Source organism: Python bivittatus, unplaced genomic scaffold (assembly GCF_059951505.1).
Source record: "Python bivittatus isolate LINGU-HERP-01145 unplaced genomic scaffold, Pbiv_v1 ctg000610_np1212, whole genome shotgun sequence".
NCBI classification, from domain to species: domain Eukaryota; kingdom Metazoa; phylum Chordata; class Lepidosauria; order Squamata; family Pythonidae; genus Python; species Python bivittatus.
Genome location: NW_028277088.1, coordinates 24691928 through 24716005, shown reverse-complemented (window position 1 = coordinate 24716005; position 24078 = coordinate 24691928). Strand labels below are relative to the sequence as shown.

General features: G+C 37.3%; 1 protein-coding gene across 4 annotated transcripts in view; it reads right to left on the bottom strand.

The window, feature by feature from the left end:
- Positions 1-12852: 12852 nt before the first annotated feature.
- The window catches only part of SDHAF3 (succinate dehydrogenase complex assembly factor 3), a 35453-nt gene continuing 24227 nt past the window's right edge, over positions 12853-24078 (bottom strand). For all 4 annotated transcript variants that reach the window (XM_088150623.1, XM_088150622.1, XM_088150620.1 and 1 more), the window contains one exon: positions 12853-13971. In XM_088150623.1, the coding sequence (XP_088006749.1) occupies positions 13768-13971 (204 nt within the window). In that variant the 3' untranslated portion in view covers positions 12853-13767. The remainder of the gene's footprint in view (positions 13972-24078) is intronic.

The window sequence follows — 24078 nt, the reverse complement described above, 5'->3', positions numbered from 1 at the left end:
GTTTGTTTTAGTTTCCATGTCATCAATGCTCCAACTATTTCCCTAGCTGGCTTACTGCTTCTAATATATTAAGGATTATGATGGTGATGATGATTCTCAACATTATTCAAGATATACTCTTCAAAATCTTTTTCCACATTATTTATTTGCATTTCTTTATTGTAAGTTTGTATTAATGTATTTATTTAACATTTTGGCAAAACACTCCATTTCTGAAAGTAGCCTTATGTTTTTCTTACAGCTTCCTTATTGTCACTTATTAACTGTACCTGTCACTTCTATGGAAGATGTTATTTTTTAAGTGGGCCATTTACCACTGGAAGTGTTTTAGGTAGACACAGAAAGTCTGTATTCAGTTCAAGCAAATAAACCTAGGAGCATAGTAATATGTAACATATACCTAGGTTATTTTGTGATTATATAGCTTGAGCTAGATTGAACTATTGACAGTTTGAGTTCTGTCTCAATTTTATCCTTCCTTCATCCATTTTAGAGGGAGGAAATTACTGTTTTCATTGGAAAAACATTGGAGGAACATTCTGATGAAATGTTTGCAGGCATTCAACCTCCCCATTCCCCAACCCTGCCTTAATGTCTTGTCCAGTCAGATCTGTGGGACCCTTCAGTGAGTTTCCAAGTACTTCTAAAAGTTGTGAGAAAAGCCTCACAACCTATTAGTGGGGCTGCAACATTTGGATCAGTGTTAAAAGCAAAAATGGAAAGAGGGAAAACTTGCAATAAATACCAATCCTCGCTTACCTCCACTCTTCTGGGAAGGCCTCATCAACATATTGGATGTTGGCTTGTTTTCCTATTTGCCACCGATGAAGCAGGCTTTCATGATTGGAGAAAGTACAGGTGGGCTTTTAACCTTTGTTTTTGTTGTTTGTCTTTCATTTGCCAGGATGGCTTTGGACAAGAACCCAAGAAGAATTGGACAAGAATGATTCTACTGCTATTAAAACAATCAAGCTCTCTAGGTGGGAAAGGGAAGTGAAGAGAAACTGGTCTGTTTGTGCATCAAGAATATTGGAAATCATTTTAGATAATGTCATCTAAAATAATTTTTAGAAGTCCATGGAAGCCATAGATGGTGTTGGGAATTTTGCTATGGTTTGAGATAGCCAGTGTGAGTAATTGTTCAGTGCCAGACTAGAACCAGGATGACCTAGGATCAAGTCTTTGCTTAGCCAGGAAAGCTTATGGGATGATTTGGGATTGGTCACTCTTTCCCAGCCCAACCCATCTGTTATTGTGTGCTATGTATAGTATATTGTCCTGAGCTTCTGAAGGAAAGGTGGGGTACAAACGTAGCAAGCAGACAAATAAATATTGGATACTATCTTCTGCATATGCTAGATAGGAGATGACCGGGGTCACCGAGCACAGAGCAATGTTAAGAATTTTTGAAGTTATTCTTAGTCATTGTAACAACTGATGTAAAACAGCCACATTTTAATGGAGGCAATTTATAAATTAGTGAACCTTATTTAATCTTACTGTACTCAGTTTATCATCTATTAGATTAATGGACTAATCAGTGTGTATATATAGCCCAGAAGGATGCTTTTGCATAATACACTGGTAAAACAGGACAACCTGACCCAGAACTCAATCAAATATAACCCCTGAAATAACAATTATTTTTCATCATTTATATAGGGCCTAACATTTTTAAGGGCTGAACAGAGATTAAAAGCAGGAGAATCCTTGCCTGTAACCATATACTCTAATAAATGTAATACAAAGAGAAAAAAATGGGTGAAGGAAAGATAATAACATGTATCTCAGCTATCTGTTCTTAAAATTATATAATGCTTTTTTAATGATTGACAATTACAGGGAAGAGAGGATTTAAATGACAGCTGGCCTCCTTTTTTAATTATTTATTTTAGATTACTGAAAAGAAAATACAAATCAACTATTTATAATTTAGTATGAAAACCCAGAAATGTATAGAAATTAATGAAAAGCCCAAGACTGATTGTCTCCCTCTCTCTCGAAAAATATTGGTGGATATCAAGTAGCTCAGTTAGTCAAGCAATGCAGTTCAAAACAAGAAAGGAAGTGTAAGTATAAGGGGAACCTTAGCATTTCCGAATACACTCACTAATGCAAATGCAAAAACTTGAAACAACTATTCCATACCTATCGTTTCACTTTCAATGACACAAAGCTATTGCTCAAATAAGCAGCAATATGGCTTTCTGGTTACTTTCTTAGCTACTATCATTCAAAAAAACCCGAAGTCTATTCTGTTACTGTCTTAATCAAAATTTAGGTGGTGCTTTTTCAACATTTTAAAGGTGGGACTCCAATACTTATATATTTTCCTGTAGCTTCCTGAAACCAAAAGATTCTCTTTTGTTTCAGTGCCAAATCCAACAGGTCTTCTAGCCATTCTTCTATGGAGAGACAGCCAAGGATTCGTGAAGTGTTCTTCAAGATTAAGATAGCAAAAGGATCAGGGAGGAGAGGAAATGGAAGTAGTTGCTGCTGATCCCTCACCCGGATCTGGCAGCATGGAAGCTAGAGACCAGAAAGCATAGTCTATCACAATACGGTCAAATAGTAGTGTGCCATATTGGCTAATCTCTGCCACCTCTCTTCTACAGGGGCTGCTGTTAGTAAGGCAGATTAGGCCTGCCATTGGGATAGGGTGATGAATGAAAATCTGTCATTTTCCTACTGAGTTTCCAAAGCATGTGCTGGAGTGCTCAGGGATCACCAATTGGTGAGGATGGGCTGCAAAGTGCATTCTTGCTGTAATCAAATGTTGAGCTTAGACACCAGACTAACTTGAGGGGTCATTTAAAATTGGATTTATCTCATTCTGTATGTATAGCTAATGAAACTGGTAAACTTGAGAACATGTTAGTGAAGTTTGTAAAAAACTGAAATGCAGCTGGTCTCTTTGCTGAGCTAAAGTAGAGGGTTGCACTGTCCCACCCATGCTAAGGAAGACTAGCAGAAAACAGTACAGAGAAAAATGAGGAGTCTGGACATAACTGAGTCAACGGAGTAGACTCTGCACCCTACCTTTGTCTCTGTAACAGTCAAATGGAATGGCTGTTAATAGGCGACCATTTGGGGAGAAGTTCTGAGTGGCCGATGAATGCCTGTTGTGGCAAATCCATTTAAAGCGGGGCAGTGTCAGAGGGCAGGAGCTCTGCCTGAATGGCTTCTGAGCAGATAGCATTTAACAATCTAGCTGAGGTCAGGCAGTTTGGCATTATGATGGTATTGCAGTGCAACTGCTATAAATCGACTCCATCTAAGGGCTGATGTAGAACAAAATGCAATGTTATCTTTCATTTGTTCTGCAATGAAATGTCCATGCATTCCCAGAAATCTTTTGGGTTGGCTATAAAAACAGTTTCACAGCAATAATTAATTTTCCTTCCTTTTTCTTTAAAAATGCATTAACACAACCAAACCATCAAACAAAATTTAATGTGTAGCATAGTAGTTTGATATATATGCTATTAACTTGCTTTGAAAGATAAATGGAGGACTTGACAATTATTTTGGCTCAAACGTTTTTTGGGGCGGAGTATATTTTGTGACGCTAAGGAACCACAAAATAATGTTGTGTTTCAGTCAGTGGAATTAATTTTTTCCAGTCTTTTGAGTTAGTTACAATGTTAGTAAATGAACAACTAAAATATTGATCATACATTATACTGGAGAAGCATAATAATTTAATAATATGGTACAGCATAAGTCAACATAATTATTGCATCCATGCCTACGTGAGATCGAGCTATTCTTGCCTACTGGTGCAGGAATGTTTAAAACATTGAGGGGTAATAATTACTGCATTGATATTAATTGTGTCCATGCTAAAAAAAAAACCTTGAAAATATCTCTCTCTTTGGAAGCATGTGGCTGTTATGTTTATAGATGGCTTAGGGGTGGCTTAGGGATATTGTATATTTTTCATATGAACTACCAATACTATAAATACTGAAGACATGGCATGAAGGCTGTGACTGACACAGGATTAAACTACATGTTAATTAAATATATAACATGCAGCTACACTAGTATTTAAAATTAACAGTCAGTGTGGGAGACCCAACCTAAATCGTTACATTACATTAGTATGAGATACTAAACCTTTAATACATCGCCTCACAGATCAGGAAGCCCTAATATGCTTCTGATACCCAATTATATCTTTTGAATTCAGGTTGGCCATGTGAGACTGTCAAGGTCCTGTCCCAGTGCCTAGAGGCAATGCAGGGCTGGATGGGGAGGAACCGACTCTGACTTAATCCTATCGAGACTGAATGGCTGTGGATGTTAGGGTCCCATAGACTGGGGGATTTTCTATCTTTAATCTTGGATAAGGTAGCACACACCCATTCAAGAGTGGTGTGCAATCTAGGGGTCTTCTTGGACGCACAGTTCCTGCTTGAAGTTGCCAGTTGCATCCCTTCCTGGACCAGGAGGCTCTTCAGACAGTCACTCATGCCCTAGTTACATCATGGCTTGACTACTGCAATGTGCTTTACATGGGGTTGTCCTTGAAGACCACAGAAGTATTCTTCTAGGTGTGATTCAAGATGCCGATTGTCACCTATAAATCTCTACATGGCATAGGGCCAGCTTATTTGAAAGATTGTCTATCTCCCATGGTTTCAGCCCAGCTGGTATGAGCAAACAGAGTCAGCACACTCCTGATCCCTTTGATTAAACAGTGCCGTCTATCAGGATCTATGAAGCATGGCTTCTTTGTCATGGCACCTGTCCTCTGAAATTAGATCCCTCATGAGATCTGTGTGATGGCATTTTGGGAAGCCTTGAAGACCTGGTTGTTCTCCGAGGCTTTGTGTTAGTGTGGATGGAGTCCCTTGTTGGATGCGTTTCTGTACAGTGTATGTTTTTATATTGAGTGGACGAATCCCCTTGTTTAAATACTTTGTACTTGTTTTCTGCTGATTGAGAGCTGCCCAGAGTTAGTTTGCACCTAAACTGAATTAAATAAATAAATTCCTGAATTTGCATCGAGGGGACTAATTCCTATTTGCTTCAATGGAATCTTTTTGCCCATGGCACTTGTGGCAAAGTTGTAAAATTCAAGGTTATGCTGAACTTCTAGCATCCATCACTGTTGGCCATATCTTCTATTTGCTCATAGTCCTTTTAGTAACTTCTGGAGAGCCACAGGCCCCTGAGCCTTGGCCCAAGGAGGTCACTTCTCCAGGGCTTACTTTTGAATAAGACAAAGAAAAACACTGATATAGTCACTTGCTACATATGAAAGATAATGTGCGCTCTGCATCATAGGCTCACAGAAACGCTACATGGGAAGTAAAGAAACTGGGAAAAGGAATACAAATTAGGGACCCCAAAAAATCTCACTGCAAAGTTACCATCATGACAAAAAGCACACCAACCCGTATCTGATTTAATTTATTTTGTTTGGTTTGTTTTTTCAGAACATCGAGAGAGTTCATATTGTTTCATTTGTCAGCTTTAAAAATGTCAACAAGAACTCCTGATCGGTTAGTGTGTGATGCCAGTGAACTCACTAAGAACTCATGAAAAAGTAATATTATGTTCCCATCTCCTCTAATTTTAGAAATGCAAAGAACGCCTGAAAGAATGATTCATGTATAAATATTCTGTAAGTGAAATTAGTTATCTGTTCTGGGCACAAAGGACTTTTATGGAATATATTGATGCACTATCTGGGAAAACATCGCGTTTTTCAGATTATAAAATATGATTCTCTGAGATGAAACACTCCCCACATATGACAGATGAATGACCTTGGAAAAGACACATTGTCTGTAACAAAAGAATGACACTGAATATGTAAAAGCTCTGATATGCATATGCATCATGAATTTTCAGCCTCAGGTCATTGGATAAGTCCTCAAACAAAGCATTAAAGCGTGTGCCATCTTTTAGCTGAAACTCTAGCCCTATGTTGCTATTCAAAATCCCTATATACTGAACGTGTAAAGTGGCTATGAGAATGAGCAGAATAACCCCATCTCTAAGCAACGATTTGTCACAATCTGGTTGTCACAGGATTAGCATCAGAGTGAAGGAGTCTTAGGAATTCTTCAAAGTGATGGATCCCTGTTTAACCAAGTTCCTATGTTCAGAGAAGAGACCTTGCACCCATCCAAAGAGCACATTTGGACTGCAGCTTATCATATATCAGTTAGGGGGCACAGAGGAACATATATCAGCATCTAAGAAGCATGGCTAGCCTAATTTTTTTGCAACCTATTCCTAAATTGTATATTTATTTATTTAAAAATTATTTATTTGTTTAAATTGTCATACCCAGAAGTGCAGAATGTCTCAACAAAGAATCCTGACTTTGCTATATCTAGTATTTAACGTACTAAACTTCATTACAAATTTAATAGACAGAAGGACTAGTTGAACTGAATGTGAACTGAATGTAATCAGTTAAAATGTTGTATCATCCAGAAAGGGCACAACATCATGCAATAGTGTGTGAAAGTAATTTGCACAAATATTGATTTAATAAGCAATGGAGACAATCAGTTTTGTTGTTAGGCAAAGGTCAAAATTAACATTGCCTTCCATGTTATGAAATTTCAGCTATCTTAACTCATCAAATAGTTTTCCAAATTCCAGAATTTGGGTGTAGCTATTTTCATAATACTGAGTGACCAATTCAGTGTCTTAAAGACATCTTTCCATTACCATGAGCTTTAGCCCACCTGCTGCTTCCATGCTAGAATGCAAGTCTATATCTAGAATTCCAGATGGGCAATTTAAGAATGAAGACAAAATATGTGATTAATGCAATGCATAGATTGGCCCAAAGTGAGAGAAGCTAAAAGGAACTGGATAGCTAAGCCCATCTCATGTCTACCTCTGGGGTATCTCATTTTGGATTAGCCCACTGCACTATGAATAATATTGCCAGGCAGAGAAATGGAAATATGGAGTCCCAGATCATCCTCTTTAGGTAGCATTAGTTGGCTGAAATTACGTTAAAATTAAACAAATATATGTATAAAAAATAAACAAGGCAGTGTTCTTTTCTTTAACAGTATACTTCTACCATTGAAATAAGTGCAGAAGCAAAAAAATCCAGATTTCTGCATGACATTTCTATGAATAACTCTATTCCCCTGATATTTCCACTGGAAATGGCTATTATACTGAAGTAAAAGCGAGTGACAAGACTCATGGGAAATCTTACCTCCTACTTGATAACAGTTTGTGGTTGCTCAGCAACCAGATGGAGAAATGTTAAATGTTCAAAACGAGCACACATCTGCAGAACGTTGGAGATCGACTTGGTGTCAAAGGCCTCACATATCCTTTCTGAGAAGGCAATGCTACTCTTGCTTGTCCTTTACATTGCCATTATGTATGCTCAGATTGCCTTGGCTTGTCACAAAAAAATATCTGCCAAGTCTATAGGTTTCCTTGCTCCTTCACTTTGGATGTTGAAAATATGTAAAGATGTGCTAAGCATTTCAAGGTCAAAATGTCTCAGCCCCAAAACATCCTCAAAAGAACGAAGCTTGGAACAGGATGGCTCAAGGTTAAGACTTTTTGACCTCAAAATATTTTGCAAAGCTTTAAAAATATGTACATGCTTACCATATTTCAGCATTCGTATTAACCTGAACTGTTCTGAGGAACTCTTTTGCTTTTTCACAATAAATTTAAAATTAACTTGCATGAAATTAGTATTTTGTTCTTTTGCTCAGTTACAGTGGTGATAGTCGTGGTGGAAGCATCACTGAGAATTGAGAATCACTTAATTCAGAACTTGGCTAATTCCAAGCTAAGGCTGAGCTCTTTAGCATGCCCTGACCCCAGCACCAGCCTTCCACATTGCCATTACCACCCTGTTCCCTTTCTGACTTAAATTTATCCATCAGGAATGATAGTGACAGCTATCTTCTATGGCCACCATTTTATAATAATATAATAATAATTCTAGAGCAGTGGTGTTGGAGATATGGGAACTATAATGCCTAGGAATCCAGGCACTCAGATTATTATTATTATTATTATTATTATTATTATTATTATTATTATTATTTATAAAATAATAATATATATGTCAACTCAAGGTGGCAAAGATACTCCTGCCTCCTATTTTCCCCACAACAACAACCCTGTGGGGTGAGGTGGGCTGAGAGAGAGAGAGACTGGCCCAAAGTCACCCAGCCAGCTTTCATGCCTAAAGATGGCCTACAACTCAGAGTCTCCTGGTTTCCAGGCCAGCAACTTAAATACTACACCAAACTGACTCTTGTTAATTAATTAGAACATTAATCCATTCCAGATTATTTCAGGAAGCTGTTTAGCAGTTTCAAAACACAAAGATCTGGGGGAATTTCCACTTTTATTTTACTGTTAATTCAAAAGTCCCAGGAAAACACTTTCTAGGAGTGCTGCACTGTCACAGAAAATGTTTACAAATGATGAGAGAATTTAATTTAATGTATTATTTCAATTCTGAGGCTGCCCAAATCCACAACTCTGGTCAGCTTACAGTTAAAAGAGAATTTAAAAGAAACAACATATATCAAAGAAAGAGAATACAACTGACTATAACACTGGCCCATAACACAAAAGATAAAATATACCCCAAACCAAAGGAGCTGAACCACCATCCGAACACAAGCTTGGGAGGACAATCAGGCAGTTAACAATTTGTGAAAAATCAGTCAGATGGTTAGTGTAGGGAGCCACGGAGAGGTCCTTGGAGAAGACCTCCGAAAGCCATCAGGACAACAGGAGCTGAAGCATGTGTTAGGCCCAGGGAGGCAGGAAAGTATTGGCTGGCACCCCCTGACACCGTGAAGTATAAGAGAGAGGAAGGGAAAACACAGGCAGATTTGCAAGAGTGACCACAATTGGGACTGACAACTCAGTTGTTAAGCAAAGTGGTCGCTAAGTGAAACTGCAAGTGTTCTTGAGATCTTACTTCAGCATTCCTTTGCTTTACAGACCTATGAAGATTGTAAATGCGAGGATTGGTTGTAAAGTTACTTTTTCATCACAGTCGTAACTGCAAATGGTCGCTAAACGAGGCCATCGCTAAGCAAGGACTTTCTGTACTGTAACCTATCTCAATAAAGGATGGTTCTAGTCTTCCTGTCAAGTTGGTTTCCTGATCTGGTCTACCTTGTAGAGCTAACAGATAGTGGGAGCAGAAAATAGGAAACACATTATAGGGAAGGCAATGAGATCTGAAATCTGGAAGAGCTCAAGAGTTTAAAAGAAACAAATAGGGATCAGATCACTATTCATTCCAAATTTGTTTAGGTAATCAGATTCATAATGAAGCCTGAGAAAGCTCTACTTTGTCCCCTGAATATGTTTTTCTAACTGGCAACAGTTATCCCTGGATATAGATGAAAAGTTTGGGCAGCCTTTCTAAGAATTCCTTATGACTGTTGTGACATTTCAAAGTCCCACTCATTTCCTTAATTAGGTACCTTACTTAATTACAATAGAACTATATTTTTATTATTGTCTTTTCCAGGCTTCCTTGTAAGTTATTTCAAAAGTACTCCCCCACTCCACTAAACCCTGTATCTGAAAGACTTTACTGCCCTTAAACAAAATTACAAACACTTCTGTGATCAATGAATTTTCCTTTTAATATACTGAATATGGAGCTTATTAAATAAATCCAGCAATAGATCAGGAGCCGCAGGGAGGTCAATGGAAGATTGGGACCTCACCCTGCTCTGCCACTAAGCTTCCTCGTAAAGCAGGGATTCTGCAGGAGCAAAACCTGAGGGTCTCAAAGTAATGGGGAGGAGGGTACTGAGATAAGCAGGATACAAACTGTTTAGAACCTTAAAAGCAAACGACAACAAACCACCTTTACATTGGGGCTGAAAACAAATAGGAGGCCAACACATTTGTCCAAATCAAAGATGCATGTGAATATTGGTCCAAGTCTATCAATAAGTGGACTGTCACATTATTCATTATTTAACATATACCAGTGTCTCCTTTGCATTTCCTCTTCACTGGTGGTACATCAATGGTCACACTGTGTTCTTATGAGTTTGATCATTGGTTCTTCGGCCAGAAAGAATTAAAAAACTATTTTTAAAAAAAACTGTTTAAATCATAGTGAGCTTTGCTTTTCATTCCAGTAACCTACCTGTGGATTGAGATCAATAAAGTTGTGGTCTAGTTGCCATTAATAGCTCTCTTGATAATGTCCTGTGGTCGGCTGAGTTTCTGTTTTTGCTTTATATTTTGCTAAAATAAGGGCTTAATGCAAGGATTGATGTACCAATTTGCTCCTTAAATTCCCACCATCACCTCATAAGGTGAGCCCCACCTATTAAAGCCACAAAACCTGCAGCCATCAGTGAAATTTAAAATGAAAGCAGGGCCCTCAGATACAAAAAGGCTACCCATCCTATCCTAGAAGAAACATAGGCAATTCAATATATAACTTGTATGATCAAATTTTAAACTAAATGCACAAACTGATTCTTTTTGTTGGATATTCCAGTAATGTTTTTGATGCCGCAAAGAATGTAGTGTTCTTGCCCTGTATATATACGCTGAGGAAAAAGAGTATTTGGATCCTGCCCATCCACTTGGTAAGGACCAATGAAATCCCTCTAAAAATAACAAATATCTAAAATTGTCTTAGGCAAGAAGGACTTATTTAGTTAACACTCAAAGTTAAAAGAAAATAGAAAACTGAACAAATTACTTAGACTAATTTTCAAGAGACTTGTACTTTTTGACATTTTAATGGAAACTTATATTATACTCAACTATTTTAATCACTGTCATTTCTATTTTAATCTTGCAATGAAGTTAATTCCACACCAAATCATTCTTTTTAACTAGGAATTCAAAGTGGATATATATATATATATTTATTTTTTTTGAGAAAGGTCAAAATAATATGTTAGGGGAAGACATGATTTTTTTTTTTTAAGCTGGGAAAAAAACCTTATTTCCATTTACAGCTGTTGAGAAGTTTTTAATAATGTTGGATGATACAGGGCTCAGATCAGGCAAATGAGTTTTCATTTCTTTTTTTCCATGATCTGTATAATGTCTTGGACAAGAAACACATTCAGTGAATGTCAAGGCAGATCCTAAGGCACACAGGGAAATATTGCTACCATTCCCCATGATAACATCCCTCTAAACAGTGAACACACTCACAAACGAACAATCTCCTGAAATCTGTGAGCAGTCTTCATGGGTCTGGATGTGGAATTAGATGCAAAATGGTGGTACAGTAATACCTTGGTTCACGAACGCTTCTGTTCTCGAACAATTCGGTTCACGAACAGCGTTTGCAAATTTTTGCTTCCGTTCACGAACTCCGCATTGGGTGACGAACACGACCCGCAGCCATCTTCCCTGCTCTGACACGTGGTCGTGGCTTCCTCTAGGTGAGATCACGGTCACAGACAGACACTTGCTGTGAAGCTTTTTGGTGTTGCCTCAAGCAAGGTTAGTGTTCTCTCTCTTCATACTATACTGTACTTTGTTTCATATTTTTGTGGTTAAAAAAAAAATACATATGGTTCAGAACGGATTAACCTTATTTACATCGAACCTTATGGGGAAATTTGATTCGGTTGGCGACCAATTCGGTTGGCAACCAGAATCGTGGAACGGATTAAGTTCGTGAACCGAGGTACCACTGTACTGAAGACACTAATTATTACTGCACTCTTAAACCCGGCTCATATAAATCAGAACCATGCTTGTGTCTGAGAGCCAAAATATGCATTATATGCTTGTCATATAGTCAAATTTAGCTATCTTTTCTTCATTGGTATCAATAATTAATTACAAGATAGGAGATTCTTATTTTACTTACATGTAGCAAAGGAGTGTTTACTTTCTTGATCCTCATTCATATTTTAAGGAAAATTTGTCTCCTATATCTGGCTTAGAGCTTTTTTAAAAAAGAAAATAAAAAATCCCTTTAGTATCAGTGGAAACTTTTCCTAAAGCTTCAGGCCATGTTTAGTCATGTAGGACAGGGTTCCTCAACCTTGGCAACTTTAAGACGGGTGGACTTCAACTCCCAGAATTCCCCAGCCAGCCTCTTTTTCCTCAGCGTATACATACAGGGCAAGAACACTACATTCTTTGCGGCATCAAAAACATTACTGGAATATACAACAAAAAGAATCAGTTTGTGCATTTAGTTTAGAATTTGATCATACAAGCTATATATTGAATTGCCTGTTTCTTCTAGGATAGGATGGGTAGCCTTTTTGTATCTGAGGGCCCTGCTTTCATTTTAAATTTCACTGATGGCTGCAGGTTTTGTGGCTTTAATAGGTGGGGCTCACCTTTTGAGGTGATGGTGGGAATTTAAGGAGCAAATTGGTACATCAATCCTTGCATTAGGCCCTTATTTTAGCCTTGGCTGGGGAATTCTGGGAGTTGAAGTCCACCCGTCTTAAAGTTGCCAAGGTTGAGGAACCCTGATGGAGGAGATGTTTTTAGTTGGAATGCAAATAAGGAATGAAGAGTTAAATCTTGGGCAAACTATGTTCAAAATAAGAATTGTTCTTTTCTCTGCCTATTTGTAATTATTATACTTCATCATGACAGGTACTTTGGTCTGACTCTTTCAGTCACCTTCCACAGCTGAGGATGGACTTGAATCTAAATCTTCTGTGTCTAAGCCAACACTATAACCACACTAGCTCTTATCAAACCCTAACAGACATCCCCATCTAAAATTATGTCCAGCATTATTAATATACACAGACCAATTTCTTTTTACTTCCAGTTGCCACCTACAAAACCTGACTGTCTCACCAACTCTGAATTCATATTTGAATTTTTAAAAAGTGGCACTATGTTAAAAATACACAGAGAATGACTACTTTTAAACAATGAGACTTTTATTAGGTTCTGGTGACTTGTGCGTATTAAACAATAGGAAGGTCCATCTATTCAGATCAACTTCTCTTCTCAAAACTGTAGGATGCAGAATTTCTTCACTTTCCTTAGTTAAGAAGCAGCTGAACTGTGTATGCAGATATTTGTCTCTCACTGAACAATCATCTCCCCAGTGGTCTGGAGCCTGTTTGACTTGCTATATTCCAATTAAATCTAAAGGGAAGACATCACAAGGGAACTTTTTTCAGAACAGGAAGCAAGTACAGCAAGGGAGGCTGAAGAATGATGGAAAGATGCATCTCAGAAAAAGTCACAATACCCTCTGCTACTTTAACACCTGAGAATGAAATAGAAAAGCAGAAGTTTCTTTTGCAAGAGAAAAATGTTGGGAAAAAGGAAGGCAAATTTTGGCAGAGTATTATTTAAAAGAAGGTTCAAAGGCAGAATTTGCTATGATCTTCAAGACACCTGGATCAAACAATAAATTATGATAAATACATACAGCTGCATTCTATTTCAAAAAATGCAAAATGACTATTAAAATTTGAACTTGCATCACAATGCAATTCAAATTTCTTCCCTCTCTGATGTTCTGACTATCCACAAAATACACTCTTAGTACAAAGCCATTTTAATCCTACCTCCTGCATGTGATAAATTTAGCACAGCCAAAATGTTCCAAAATATTAAACTATTCTACACACTTAGTGTAGGCCGTACATAATACAAAGATGACTGTACCTACTTCTGATTATTCATCATGCATATCCTTACAGGATCAAAGAAAATAGTATAAAATTATACCATCTTCCTTTATTCTTTAGGGTGAAACCATTTTGCAAAGAAGTACAAAAAAAGAAAGACCATAAAAATGAAATTCAAAGAAATGTGTTAATGTCTGTGGTCTCCATCGTCTAAAATGTCGAACTGTCTCTTGGGTTTGGTGGCCTCTTGCATTAGTTCTTGCAGCTGTCCAAGTTGCTCGTCTCGAAGGGCATTAAGTTTCTCCTCTGAGAGATGTGCTCCAAAGTGAGGCTGATTAGTGGCGTTCTGCGCATGTTGATTAGCTTGCTGCCACAACATCATTGCGTAGTTCTAAGAAGAGGGGAAAAAAACAAATGAATAAAATTGATGGCATAAACCATTTTGGGGGGGCCGTACTTTTTCAATGGCTGGGGACTGCAGGGATCAGGGGATGACCTCATCACATGGATAATTTTTTTAAAAAAGTACTTTGGTATTTAGAATATTTCATTTTTTTTATTTTAATGTAAAATCAATCCAAAGGTATACAGCCTTCATTTCTTTTGTTTTTCTTTTTGTTTAAAACCATAAGATAGTCATGCCTTAAAGAAGAATGGAGATAATTTCTAAAGCATCCCTAAACTTTTTATTTAACCAACATGCCCAAGGACATCAGGTCGACAATTGAATATAAGCCTCTGTGTGCCAACCAATACCAGGATGATTGCACCAAATTCTGCACCAGAAAGACCAGTGTTTGAGTACTTTCCTTTCTTGTAACCTGGTCCAGAAATTCAAATCTGTTTTTTTAAGCTAGTGCTGGAAATGCAAGGTTCTATATCATCCTAGTTTGTAACCACTGTAAGCATTCAAGATCCCTGCTGTGTGGAGATACTTTTTCAAAAGCCCCCAGCCTTCAAATTCAATATTGTTGGATGGCCGTTGTGTTACAATTACAAATCTGTTTCTCTCTTGTGGACCAGGGCTGGTAGAAGCTCTGGTATTATTTGTTATTCTACCCTTTTTATCTTAAGGTCAAAATCTATTACTTTAATCCTGTAATATGTAACAGGAACTTCTGAAGCAATTATTTACACATTCAGTAGCTTGATTGGCAAATTTCAGCCTAATTTGGTTTGAGAGTTAATCAAATTTGGAGATCATTCGCACTCAGGAGCACTGGCAGCTTCACTGTCTCATTTGCTAGCCTATTTTGTTTTCACTTCTGCATCAACTTCAGCTTCATAGGAACTTCCACACAATCACCAATTTAAATGATTCTCAAAATATTAAGTGAAAAAGTTAAGAAAATCAGTTTATAGAATTAAGAAAGCTAATAGACACTGACAGTATTTCACATTTCAGTTTGAACTCTTGGACACTCTCCTCTGCAGAAATGAATCACTGGGTTATTTCAGGCTGCATTTGTGAGTGAAATACATGTGTTAAACATCCCCTCTCTTCTCTGTGCTTTTCAGTGATTTTATTTCTACTGAACTGAAGTAAAAAATGACTGTGCTCAAACCACTTATTATTTGGTTTATCAAACCATCACCAATAAGGCTAGGCAAATCCTTTAAAAGAAGTGATTTAGAGGGAGTCCATGCAAGAACACCTCCTTTGGGATTATTAAAGTAGCAGTGTCCTTTTTCAAGCTCTTGCAGCTGTTTCTGCGCACAAGTGAATATTCAGCCTTCATTTTAGGCTGGGAGAGAGACAGTATGAAGTGGTTGTGCGTCCACCATGCATGTAGAATCAGCTGAAGCAGTTCTGATGCACTCACATGAGAAAGAGAAGAGAGACAGTTGCTTTAATTATTCAAAAAGAGGTGCTTCATATGTGCTTCCATGTGTTCAAAATCACCTTTCAAAGGAATTGAACAGCACTTGTTACTGCTGACCTACTGCTTCTGTCCAAGTGGAAGTAAACCATAGTGTTAAAGCTGCATGCAGTAGATTGATCCCTCAAAGAGCTTCTTCTCTTTGGATTACAAGCAAGTAGCAATTCAGGCAGACTGTGAGGCAACAATCTGAGAATACTGATCTTCAGCAAGATACCATCTCCTTAAAAATAGTGGAATCAGAGACTAGGTCATTCACCATAGAAGGAAATCTACTTCATATCGTCTCTGTTATCTCCAAAACAATTTATTTATAAAAACAAGATTTGGTATGTTACTATCAGCATTTCTACAAGATAGATATAGGCATTCTATATAAAGAGCATCTCTGCCCTTCTGGATCAGAAGTAACTGAAAATATTATCCACGTGTTTTTATATTATATTTTTACAGAAATTGTTCTTTACAGAGATAGTACATTACTCCTATTTTTGTTGAAATTCCCAGGCCATTCAGATCTGTTTTATTTTTATTTTTTTGTACATTTATCAGATAAGGATAAGCATGTTATCACAATGTGGCAACATTTTGTGTAATAGCTTCTAATGTCAGAGAGGAGATAACAGCTACTCAAGGAGTGATATATAGTGCATGTTAATGGAATCTCTTTTTTTTTTCAGAGTGTAAGAAGACAGCGGTAAGGAATTTTATTTTGTTAATATGATTAATATTACAATCAAAGGCCAACCAGTTACTATGGTTGGCTTTTAGCTGTAATGCAAATTCTGTTCTGTACTGATCCACTGCTCTTGAGAACCATTAATCCATACCATATGTAAACTATGCAGATGATAAAGTTCATATAGTTACTTGCAAAGATTGATGTTGATGCATAATAAGAAGGGGTAAACTGCGGCATACCATCTCTGGTTCAATCACACTGTACTAAAACATATATGAAAGCAATCTGAGAGCACTTATGTCCCCCTTAGCAATTGCCTACTTCAGACTTGAAGAAATGTAGGTCTAATAAGAACTAATGAAAGTGATAAGTGAGTCTCATCAATCCAACTGCTCAACAGAAGCAGTTTAAGGCAGGGATCAGCCTTCGCAGGCAAGCAAAGAAATCCCACCATACCAGATGCCAGTCCTTGTTGCTTCAGATGAACTAAGGCAGCAGCAAGACAAGCCCTATCAATGAAATGTGATCTTCACATTTGAGGTCATTATCCTGATTCTTGTCTCTTGAAAATGCTATGTTCAATGTTTAAGCAGCCTGGAGATCCAAAGTTAAGCTACTTTGGGTTTTTTGTATAAAATTTCCCCATTTCAGTTCCTATTGTTGAATGTGCGTCTGTACAATGCAGATGCTCTAATTTTGATTTATACTGCTGTTTATTTTGTTGGACAAACACATTGGATTTTATGTCTATTTGGAAACTTGTATCATCAATTCCCTTTGGGCCTGGCACTTGCATGTAGATTTCATTGGAATATCTACACTGTGGAAAGGATGCTTTTCAAAGGCCCACACTGTAGAGATCTTTCAATTTTTTAAAGCTTCACCAAATTAGCTTTGCACTGCATGCGTTAAAAAAAGACTAGGGGTTCCTAGTCCTTTTTTTAACGCATGTAGTGCAAAGCTAATTCATTCCTGTTTGTTTGTTTTTAAAAATGTAGCTCAGAAGCAAGGGCTTTTGCATGTTCAGTCTAATGGATTCATACATACAAGCATTGTTTCATGATCAAAATGAAGGATAAAGTCCTTTGAAAGTGTTTACGATTTTATAAATGACTTCAATGACAGAAGAGGACCGAAAGCAGTTTTATCAGATAGATTAGAATGAGGAGGAATAAATAATCCAAGGTGATCACTGTTATTATGGGAACTGAAATCCAACACAGCTGGAGGGTTTCATGTTGGAGAATAGCTCAAATCACTACATGACGATGGCATTCAAGTTTCTGTACCAGGACAAGAACTATTTTCATTTACATAGGTGCCAAACATTGGCATCCTGAGATTTTTCTATAAAAAGGTAGTTTATAACTGGGGTATCAGTGAGAATCACTTCTGAAAGCTGCCCCCTGCCCAACTCCCAGAACAGAGTCTCTGAAGACCCAATTAATTTGATACTACTTGTATATACTTAACTCAGGTAGGAAGAACATTGAAGATTTATTTACTGGCACTGTGAAGGCAGAGGAAGCAGCTTCAAAAGTATATTGCTAGGTGCAAACACAGCTGGCACAGGAATCAGGTATATGTGTATCTGTTCTGGTATGTTTTTAAATGTACAACGAAAATGCTATTTCTCATCCAACATTATAATAGCTTCCCAGTTGCACAACACAAAATACATACATTACTAATTCTAGGCAACACTTTCAAGTCATGCATTTATTTGACACTATAGTCAGTATCTCTAAAATCTTTATTTCCCTAAAGGATTTGATCCTGTTATGCTTTATGTCATAAAGATTCACTGCAGGGAGGGAAAGAAACATCAAATGCATGAAAAATTATAACAGCAAGGACAGCTAATCCAATGGCAAAACTGACATTTTGTTAAAGATACCGTATGAAAATAATAAAATCCTCTGCCTACAGAAACACAGAGTGCTCCATTTATTCTCACAATATGTAAAACCAGGACATTTTTCAAAGCAACAAGTCTAAATGGTAGCTAATACTTGTTTGAAAAAAATCAAATATTGAAATATCATCTACAATAACGGCAATTTCTGTCTCTGAGTTCAGGTCTTTATGCAGCCAGTTGTTATATCAGGGCATATTGATGATTCCAATAGAAGAGTATACATGTAGCTCAGAGTTGAACTGTAGAGTCCTTGGTGCTCTCTGAGCTTAGTTGTTTCCTTGCTGACATTTCCTTGCCTGATTAAGTAATCATTAGTGCTAATGAGTGTGGGGTTTGCTCCCTGTTTAGTAGCTTGCCCTGCCAGCAGCTTGCCCTGCTAGTGTTAGGGGGTGTGTGGTTTTCTCCTTGGTAGTTCCTTGATTAGGGTATTCTTTTCTGTTTGATTGTTTGTCTGGTGTTAATCCCTGCTTATCTAGGTGTTGGTTGCTGGAGAGGACACATCTGGTCTTTTTGTTTCATTCTTAGCTTTTTTATTGTCTCTTTTGAATGGTGGGTAAATGTGGTTTATCTCTGTGTCTATCGATGGCTGATTTGTCTGAATGCCAAGCTTCCAGGAATTCCCTAGTGTTTTGGATTTAGCTTGGTCTAGGATGCTCACAGTTTCCCAGTTGAAACTATGGCTGAGTCTATCCATGTGTTGTGAGATTAAGGAGTTTTCATCGTGTCTTCTGACTGCTAGTTGGGTTCATGGATGCGCTCTACTAGTCTTTTCCCTGTCTGTCCTACACAGTGACTGTTAGAGTCCTTATACTGTATGTTATAGATGACTCCTGTTTTTTCTTCTTTGGCTACTGGATCTTTTGGTTTACTTAAGATGTTTTGGAGGGCTTTAGTTGGTTTGTGTGCTACAGTGATGCAGTGTGGTTCTAATAGTTTGTTGACTATTGGTTGGTTGTTTCTTTTTCACATAATTTTATTAAAAGTTTTAAAAATAGCGATAATACAAGCTAAATTTGACATTTGAAATATTTGAAATATATAAATATAAAAGAAAAAGAAAAAAAGGTGCAAGAAAGCAAAAAGAAGCCCCCCCCAAGAAAATTACTTCCCACCCTCATCATGGCAAGTATAAACATTTCCATAATCTCTTCACCTTCTCTTAGTTAACAAATATACAACTCTTCATCCCATAAGCCATCTCTTAACAATAGGCAAATCAAATAAGTAATGTCACCTCCAATCCATTTATCACCAAGACACCCAAACAGAGCTCTAAAATATTAACATTAATTAACATGTATAAAACTCAACATTCCACATCTCACCTCTTAGCTGTAACAAAGTTCCATTTAAAAAGCATAAAATGGTCCTCACATTTTAATGTAAACAAAATTTTTAAAACCCCAAGGGTTAACATAACAAAAAGAGACCATTTCTTCTTTACAAAAGACAAACTCCAATACACAACACTTTTCCCATTCCACCCCAAATAACTTATCCCATTCAAGTAAACATACTATATCTTAACTATAAACTAAAACAAATCCACATTTCACAAATATAAAATAGTTCCAGTATCCTACTACAAACAAGATTAAAATTTAACATAACAAAGAGAAATAATTTCCCCTTTATAGAAAAAGTTCACCAAACTTCTTTACTTTGAATAAAAAGACAGTTAATGCAAAGCCAGTTTAAGTACTATAAAGTTAATACATAAAGTAACTATAAGGTAAAAATTATAACACCTTATAGAATATAAGCAAATCCAGTATACCACATTTTCCAATTAAGATATCAGTAAATCCAAAAAGAGCCACCCAAAATAACAACATGGCCCATTTTATCCCTGATCAAATAATCTAACTTTATATTCCTTTTTTCTTCTATACAGAACAATCTTTCCCTGTAATCCATTCAGATGGTTGTTGATCCTTGTTACAAATTTCTTCAGTATTTTAAACAGTCTCTTTTGTGAATCCAACAAAAAGAAATTATTCTAATTGCTCTCTGGGATTATCATTTTTATCTCCTTAGTTTTTAAAACCTCAACCAGTTTTCTCTTTATATCTGATAACAAGTTCTTATTCAGGGTCTTGTTCATATATTTCTCAGGTAAATTTTGCTGCATATCTTGTTCTATGACTTCTTCTGAGAACAAATTGTTCCCAAAAGACAAAACATAGCTGACATAATTGAATCAAATTCCTGGCGCAGATCCCAGTGCAGTTCCTCAAAGATGCCTCTGAACTCCATCTTAAATTACTTGTTATGTCTCCAATCTCAAAAACAATTTTTGTTTCCCACAAGCATGCATTTATTCTTTAAAAATAATTCAAAATCCATTGTTTCAATGTTTTCTGAGCCCTTAACCCATTTAAAACTTTCTGTAGCCAAAACCTTGTCTTGCTTTTTGCTGTTTAAGTTTTTAAGAATTGTAAAAATAGATCTTCATATTCTTATTTAAGAATTGAAGGCACTCACCCAGTATTTTCAGCCTTGTCACTTTGCAGACGTCTAACATCTTTGAAGCAGTTAATAGGCAATTTCCAAAGGTAGTTAGCAAGGGAAGTGAATGAACTTAATGTCCTTTGAAAAGGCTCCGTTTGTGGCTAGAGCAATTATGGAGAATTCCCCCATCTCCCAATTCTCCCCCCCCTCACAAGAAACCGCTGTCTTGCAGTCTCTTCCTGAGGGGAAACCATATGGAGAAACAGCTTGGGCAATCTCACATCTCCCTCTTTTATCCAGAGAGGATCGTAGGAACCGATCTACTAATCAGCTCCTTAACAAAGTCCACAAATGTCAGCTCTGCTTTCCATGGAGCTGTCTTCAGTCTGCCATCTTCCCCTGGAAGTCTCTGTTGGTTGTTTCTGAGATGCTTTTGATGTATGGCAGTGTTATCCTTTTCATAGCTTGTGTTGGTTGTGCTGTAGTGGACTGAATGGTCAGGCACTTTTTGATGAAGTTGCGTGCGTATCCATTTGTTGGAAGATGTTGCATAGGTGGCCTGTTTCCTTTTTCTGGTGGTCTGGGTTGCTGCAACGCATTTGTACCCATCTGAATAATGTTCTTACGCAGCTCCTCTTGTGGGAGGTTGGGTTGTTACTTTGGTAATGGACTACTTGGTTAGTGTGGGTTGTTTTTTGATAGACTTGCATTTCTAATTTGCCATCATTTCCTCTGTTGACGAGGATATCCAAGAAGGGGAATGTGTTGTTGTTTTCTTCTTCCCTTGTGAATTTAATTCCTTTGAAGATGTGGTTGATTGTTTCATGTGTCTTCTCTAGTTGCTCCTTCTTTATTATGACAAAGGTGTCGTCTATATATCGGATCCATACTTTTGGTTATGTGTGTGGGAGTGCTATAGTCTCTAGACACTGCATTACAGTCTCTGCTATGAGTCCTGAGAGTGGTGATCCCGTGGGTATTCCTCTGATTCGCTGGTATATTTGTCCATCAAAACTGAAAGTAGGTATTGAGGCAGAGGTTGATGAGGTCCATGAGTCTGGGTATTTCAATCTTGGTGTATTTGGTTAGGTTGGGTGTGTTGTGTAGTACTGCTGCCATGGATTCTAGAGTGCTAGATCTATGGATATAAAGAGTACAGTAATACTGAATGAAAACATAATTATATCTTCTTCTATTTTTAGGTCTTTGATTTTCTTGAGGCACTGAGTGGGGAGTTGATAGAATATCTGCTCCCCTCTGTGAGATGTCCAAGCTTTTTTGTAAGTTCTTTGGCTATTTTGTATGTTGGGATCTGTGGTAACGATACAATTGGACAAAGAGGTATGTTGGGCTTGCATATTTTTGGGTGTCCATAGAAACATGGGAGGATGGGTCCACTGCTTTTCATCCACCACTGTTCTTTTGTGATGTGACTTTTCTTGGTTAGGTCATTAAGGGTTCTCTTGATCAGGTTGTCTAGTTTCTGTATTGGGTTGGTGTTTCCTGGGTTGTAGGTTTCTTTGTCTTCCAGTAATTCTTTGGCTTTTTGTATATATTTTGTTCTGTTAATTATAACTGTAGTTCCACCTTTGCCTGCTGGGAGGATGGTGATGGTTTGATCCTTCTTTAGGTTTTTGAGGGCTGCTCTGTCCTCTGCTTTGGGTTGGTTCTGATTCTGTGTTCTTCTGATCTGTGGTATAATTGTCTGCCTTGTTTTCTTGGGTCTCTTAAATATTGCTTCTAAGTCTGCAAAGAATTCTAACTGATTAGCACTATCTATGTTATAGTTGAGGCCTTTCTGGAGGATATTGTGTTCTGCAGTGGATAGTGGGCGGCTGGACATGTTGACTACCCATTTGGATTCAGGTACCTCTTTGCTTCTGGGGTTTAGCTTGAGCAGTTTGGTTTGGAGTTTTGCTTTCCGTTTTTCAGCTTGTCCTAGACATGTATATTGATGATTGCTGTTGTATTGCAATCCAGACATAATATATAACTCTAAATTTCCCAGAGGGTTCGTCACATGAACCCCTTCAGCAGATGCTGATCACTGTCCTCTTTTAGGCCATGTATACATAGCCATCTGAGTTTCATTGCTAGGCTGATTACTAAAGCTCTGTTAAAAAATAATAGTAATAAAGGGTACCTGATTTATATGGCTAGCTGAAGAATAATTACTGTTATTTAAAGAGGAAAGGAATACATCTTCTGATAGTTTTTATCTTTAAATAAGATTTTGCCAAGCACCCTTCATCTGCCTCCAGATAAAGGACATGGCAGTTCTTCAGAGTTTCCTTAGTAAAGTTGAACAGACATAACAATTTCCAGAGGATACAGTATCGCACCAAGCATAATGAAAGAGTGTTGTGGCATCTTAAAGAAAAATGGAAGGAATAAACATACATCTTGTTTCTGCATAACGCGTTGGCATCTAGGTACCCATTCAAATACTACAGAAATTTGTAGTACTGCTGAAATTTATGGAGGGATAAACCATCTCTATTTGGAAAGCAAGCATTCTTCTAAAGTCATTGTCCTGTGCATAATTTTCAGGAGACACTGCGTACCTCATTTCACCTGATACCTATTACTAGATTAGTTAAGGGACTGTGCTATTAAATACTGATGTCTCTCATTTCAAACAAATAGAATATATATATATATAATTCCCATAATAATGACTTTCAAGGAGTAGTCGAAACACAGAGGTAAATTTTTATGTAAATTGTGGTTCATTTATATTCAGAATGCCATTCACCATACCTAGATTTCAATACAAAGTTGTAGGGTTAAACCATTTTTTTCCTTCTCTTTTGATAGGAAAGCTTTGAAACTCTCTTTAAGCTCCTCACAGAGGCCAAACAATGTGCCAGCTCTGTTGTCTTAAAAACTATGCTGCTCTGGTAGTCACAAATAAAGGACGGCTTAAAATGAATACACCATTTTAGAAATAAATCTGGAATCTCAAGCACTTTCTTTTCTGTTTCTGTTGCCATGGCAACGTTTCCATCCCATAACAATAACATGCTCCCTACCTTTGTAGCCTTGAATTAGGAAAAGTTAAGTAGTGCTTAACTTTTTCATTAGGATGGAAACATGAACCATTTGGTTATTTTCTGGAAAGAAATACAAATGGATACAGCTGATGTTTCCAAAGAATTATGCAGCTAGTTGTGTGTAGCAAAAACCTGCATCTCTCAGTCAAACATGTTTGCTTTATCTAAAGGCAAAGTAGCTCTCCTTAAACCAGTAACCTCTTGTTTAGATAATGGCAATGCTTTATATTCTGAGCTGTCTCTGCTACTAGGTTCAGTAATGGCCTAAGTGCATCTTCTACCCACACCCAAAGTACTTTGCCCAAATTCTTGTAAGACAAATTTCCAGAGATTTTGTCAACTTCATCCTAAGGTTTTGGCTTTCTCACAGTATTTCTGTCTTTTAAATTATTCTTTTTAAATCAGTTTTGAAGGACTAGCCATGCCAGTTATGGAAGCAACAGACACCCTTGCACATATAGATACTGTTACTGAGCCCTGGTTAACAAAAATGGATGATATAATCATAACACAA